We start from the raw sequence: 4,543 nt of genomic DNA, 5'->3' as shown, positions 1-4,543 counted from the left end.
TTGCCTCTCAGGACCCCCAAGATTTCACCTGGAGTGCATTAGAAATGGCAGGGATTTCAACCATCCACAACCACTCCTAAATGTGGCAGAGGTGCAACTGGAAGAAAAGAAACAAACCCAAATGCCCTCAGCTCTGTTCTGCAGTTGGGCAAATTCCAACCAACAATGCCAAAAAGCTCTTTGCTAGATCTGAGTGCATTGAATTTGAGATCAGCCTGTGTTCTTAGATCCCTCTCGCTGCACAGCAAGAAGGACTCCTCGGGAGCCCATTACAGAGTCCCTGCTCCCAGTGGCCCCCTCAGCCAGCAAAACCCGGAGCTCAAGTGCGGGAGCTGCAGAGAGCTCTTCCTGAAAAGAGTCTGAGTGTGGGGTTGCAATGAGACATGCGATAGGTTTTGCTCAGAGAAGTCTGCCCTAACTCGGTACCGCCTTGTCCTCCTCAACAGATAACCATACCCAGAGGGAGCAGATGTCCAACGGCAGCTCCATCACCCAGTTCCTCCTCCTGGCCTTCACAGACACGCGGGAGCTGCAGCTCTTGCACTTCTGGCTCTTCCTGGGCATCTACCTGGCTGCCCTCCTGGGCAACGGCCTCATCATCACCGCCATAGCCTGCGACCACCGCCTCCACACCCCCATGTACCTCTTCCTCCTCAACCTCTCCCTCCTCGACCTGGGCTCCATCTCCACCACTGTTCCCAAAGCCATGGCCAATTCCCTCTGGGACACCAGGGACATCTCCTACGCAGGATGTGCTGCACAGCTCTTTCTGTTAGCCTTTTTCATCACAGCAGAGTATTTTCTTCTCACTGTCATGGCCTACGACCGCTACGTTGCCATCTGCAACCCCCTGCACTACGGGACCCTCCTGGGCAGCAGAGCTTGTGTCCGCATGGCAGCAGCTGCCTGGGCCAGTGGGTTTCTCACTGCTCTCCTGCACACGGCCAATACGTTGTCACTACCCCTCTGCCACGGCAATGCTGTGGACCAGTTCTTCTGTGAAATCCCCCAGATCCTCAAGCTCTCCTGCTCACACTCCTACCTCAGGGAGGTTGGGCTTCTTGTGGTTAGTGCATGTTTACTATTTGGGTGTTTTGTTTTCATTGTGGTGTCCTACGTGCAGATCTTCAGGTCTGTGCTGAGGATCCCCTCTGAGCAGGGATGGCACAAAGCCTTTTCCACGTGCCTCCCTCACCTGGCCGTGGTCTCCCTCTTTGTCAGCACTGCCATGTTTGCCTACCTGAAGCCCCCCTCCATCTCCTCACCATCCCTGGACCTGATGGTGTCATTTCTGTACTCGGTGGTGCCTCCAGCAGTGAACCCCCTCATCTACAGCATGAGGAACCAGGAGCTCAAGGACGCACTGAGGAAAATCATGACTGGATGTTTTTCAGAAGCAACAAACTGCCTGTTTTCCTCTGCATAGCATTGATAATGTAACTCATTACAGCCCCAGCCTGCCTTCAGAAGATTTTGGTGGGGGGGGCGTGGGGTTTTTTGTTTTTCTTGTGATAATGATGTTGTGCACAACGAACTGTTATTATTCATCCCACTTCTACTTCACTGTCTAGCTGTTACAGACTTTGTAGATGAAGAACCGTGCTCTCTGTGCATTTAAACAAAATTAAGGACCCTGTAGCCACTTGTTTCTCTGAGATCCTTCCCATGAGACCTTCTCTGGAGCTGCAGGGCAGTTCCTGTGTGCAGAGGTGGAGGGGAAAAGAGTCCCGGCACAGCAGCACTGCCAGGGAGCACCAGTGCCTGGTCTTTCTGGAGCTGCTCTTTTTCCATTTCCACACTCTCCTCCTGAGCCCTTGTGTTGGTGCAAGGCCTGAGTGCTCTGGCAGCTTGGTCACAGCCCTGTGGTGTGGCAGTCCTGTGACCGCAGGCAGGGACAGGCAATGGGCACTTCTGTGACAGAGCTGGCCTCCAGAACAGCAGTTCAGCCATGAAAGGGATCTCCTTGGTACAGTGCCGGAAGGCTCAGGTCTTCTTCCAAAGTTTCTCTCAAGAGCCTGCCCAAGGAATAGACTCTGAAGAGACTCCTTGCTTTGCTTGTATCTCCATGGGCTCAGTGTGATGAGGTGAGGGTCCCAGTATGGCCTTCTAGGGTCTTAGGGCTGGTTCAGGTTTGGCTTGTTGGTGGCCAGCACCCATGCAGATGACGAATGGTCTCCAATTAACCTTCCTGGGGCTCTACAGCATGTGACAGGGCTGATGGCAGGTGAATGTTTTTATGGAGGGACTTGGGAGCTGCCAGGAGATCATGGGGATCTGCAGGGACAGCGTGTGCCAGGAGACAGCAGTGACTGGAGGCCACTGAAGATGAGCCTGTCCATCGTGGTGCCACCCAGAGATAATATCCTAAATTTGGGTGTGAACCAGCAAACGAGAGCTCTGCCACCCCAGGGGCCACAGCAGGCACAGGAGAAGGAGTCTGGTGAGTGATTCGTTTTACCCTCAGTGCACTTTCATAGGCTGGATCCAGTGCGGCACCCAAACACATCTCAGAGCATTGGAATAAGGCAGGATACCTCTGGGCACCCTCCATGGCCACATAAGAGCTTGTGTGGGAGGCGGTCAGCGGTTGTGACCACCATCAGCTGGGTCTGCTCCCAGCTTGACCAGCAGAGCCCAACAGAGTCCCCCCATGGCCCTGGGCACCAGAGCCCACGTGCTCTGCAGAGCAGCACCCCCAGCTCGGGGGCTGTGGGGAGCCTGGGGAGAGGGTGCAGGAATGGCCGGCCAGGCCAGCGCAGACGTGTTCCCCTGGGGAAAGGCTCTGTGGGGAGACGAGATGTCCCGGGAGAAGAGCAGGGAGGCACAGAAAGAGAAAGCCTTTGCTGCAGGTGCCAGCTTGGGGCAGGCTGTCCTGTCACTGGGGCAGCAGGAGCTGCGTGGGGAGCCCCAGGGCCAGGACTCTGTGCTGTGCTGGGAGCGGGCCTGGCCCGGGGGCTGCGGGCTGCCTGGCGTCAGGACATCCTGAGCATGCCCGCCAGAGAGACACTGTCACTGCCCGCCCTTTCCTCCATTTCCTTCTGCAGGGCCTGCCCAGAGCGGGCTTCTCCGCTGGGCTGGGCTGGAGTGAGAGCGGGGAGGTGGGGAGAGCTGGGGAAGAGCTGGGCTGGGCTGGAAAGAGTCCCAGGGAGGGAACCACCAGTTGAACCTGGAAAGTGTGTGAGGGTGCAGGGCGGGGGGACACCACAGTGTCCTTGCACAGCCAGGCTCCTGGCAGAGACATAAAGGAGCAGCAGAGCAGGGGCTGTGCCCGTGTGCGCTGGGCACCCCGCGGAAGCTGCCCCAGGGCAATTGTCACCGACCAGCCAGTAACAACCTCCACTTCCAGCACTGACCTCTCACCCCAGCTCAGAGAGGTTGGTTGTCCCTCCATGGAGGACACCGAATGACGAGGTCAGAAGTCCACCTTTGCACTGTACAGACGAGATGTAAGCATGCACATCGTGTGCGTGTTGTAATACGAATCCAAGTGAGCCCAAATGCCATCATCTATCCCTGGGGGTGCCATGGAGGTCTGTGGGACAGACAGTGTCTTGAGGGGACTTCACGTTGAGAGTGACGTCCCCTGGGAAACCACCTGAATGCAGCCCCGGGATGTGCTTCCTTGAACAGGTCCCTGTGTCCACGCCTCGTGCTGTGGGGCATCTCAGAGGAGTGCGGAGCAGGGCGGCACAGCGCAGGGCTGAGGTGCCTGCCAGCCGCTGGGAATGGCAGCAGGAGGCCGGGGGGACACTGTGAGTGCTGCAGTGCTCTGCCTGTGCGTGTGCAAGGGAAGGACTCCTGTCTCTGAACAGCCCTGTGTGTGTGAGGAGTGCGTGAGGCCAGCTCAGGCGTGGACACCTCCCCGAGCCCTGACGTTTCCGTGTGCCACTCCGGGAACACCCCCCCCGTCCCAGCTACATTCATCTCATCTCCCTGCCTTTGGACAGGCTCATTGCAACTGCCCCTGTCTGCATCCCCCTCCCCTGCCTTTCTGGCCTGTCCCTCTCATCACACACCATGGAAGCGGCAGGTGTGAGGAGCAAACCCATAGACGAGGGCAGGCTGGGACCTGAACAGCTCAGCAGTGACCCTGCGGAGAAGGGCCTGGCGTTCCAAGGGATGCCATCAGAGCCAGTGGCACATGCTCAAGGTTAGTAAGGCCACCTGCATATGGGGCTGCATTAGGAGGAGCGAGGCCACCCAGACAAGGGAGTTATCATCGCCCTTGACTCAGCACTGCTGTAGCCACATCTGGACTAGTGTGCCTAGGTGTGGGGCTCCTCAGTATGGAGGAATGGGCGGAATTGGAGAGGTTCAAGAGATCTGCCAGGATGGGGTTTGAGGCCTCTGTGCAGAGGCTGAGAGACCTGGGCTTCTTTAGCCTGGTGAAGTAGAGGCTCAGGGCACCACAGTAGTAGCCTGCAACTACTTGAAGGGTGGTTTCCGAGATGATGGAGCTTTTCTTGGTAGTGGGAAGACAAGGAAACCTCCACAAAGTGCAGCTTGGAAGGTTCAGACTGGAGGGGAGAAAAAGAACTCTCAG

At 57.1% G+C, this 4,543-nt stretch overlaps 1 protein-coding gene across 1 annotated transcript; it reads left to right on the top strand.

Moving 5' to 3' along the window:
* The first annotated feature begins 814 nt into the window (after nucleotides 1-814).
* Nucleotides 815-1,426, top strand: LOC142076192 (olfactory receptor 14J1-like). The gene has a single exon (XM_075138571.1). It carries the CDS (start codon nucleotides 815-817, stop codon nucleotides 1,424-1,426), a length of 612 nt encoding a protein of 203 aa, XP_074994672.1.
* Nucleotides 1,427-4,543: the final 3,117 nt, after the last annotated feature.

The sequence above is a fragment of the Calonectris borealis genome, unplaced genomic scaffold (assembly GCF_964195595.1).
Source record: "Calonectris borealis unplaced genomic scaffold, bCalBor7.hap1.2 HAP1_SCAFFOLD_35, whole genome shotgun sequence".
Classification (NCBI taxonomy): domain Eukaryota; kingdom Metazoa; phylum Chordata; class Aves; order Procellariiformes; family Procellariidae; genus Calonectris; species Calonectris borealis.
The sequence above is the reverse complement of the archived record's forward strand: the minus strand, read 5'-3'. Positions and strand labels throughout refer to the sequence as shown.

Excerpts from the sequence above, each read along its gene's own strand:
- LOC142076192 (XM_075138571.1), top strand. The coding sequence starts at position 815 with ATGGCCTACGACCGCTACGTTGCCATCTGCAACCCCCTGCACTACGGG.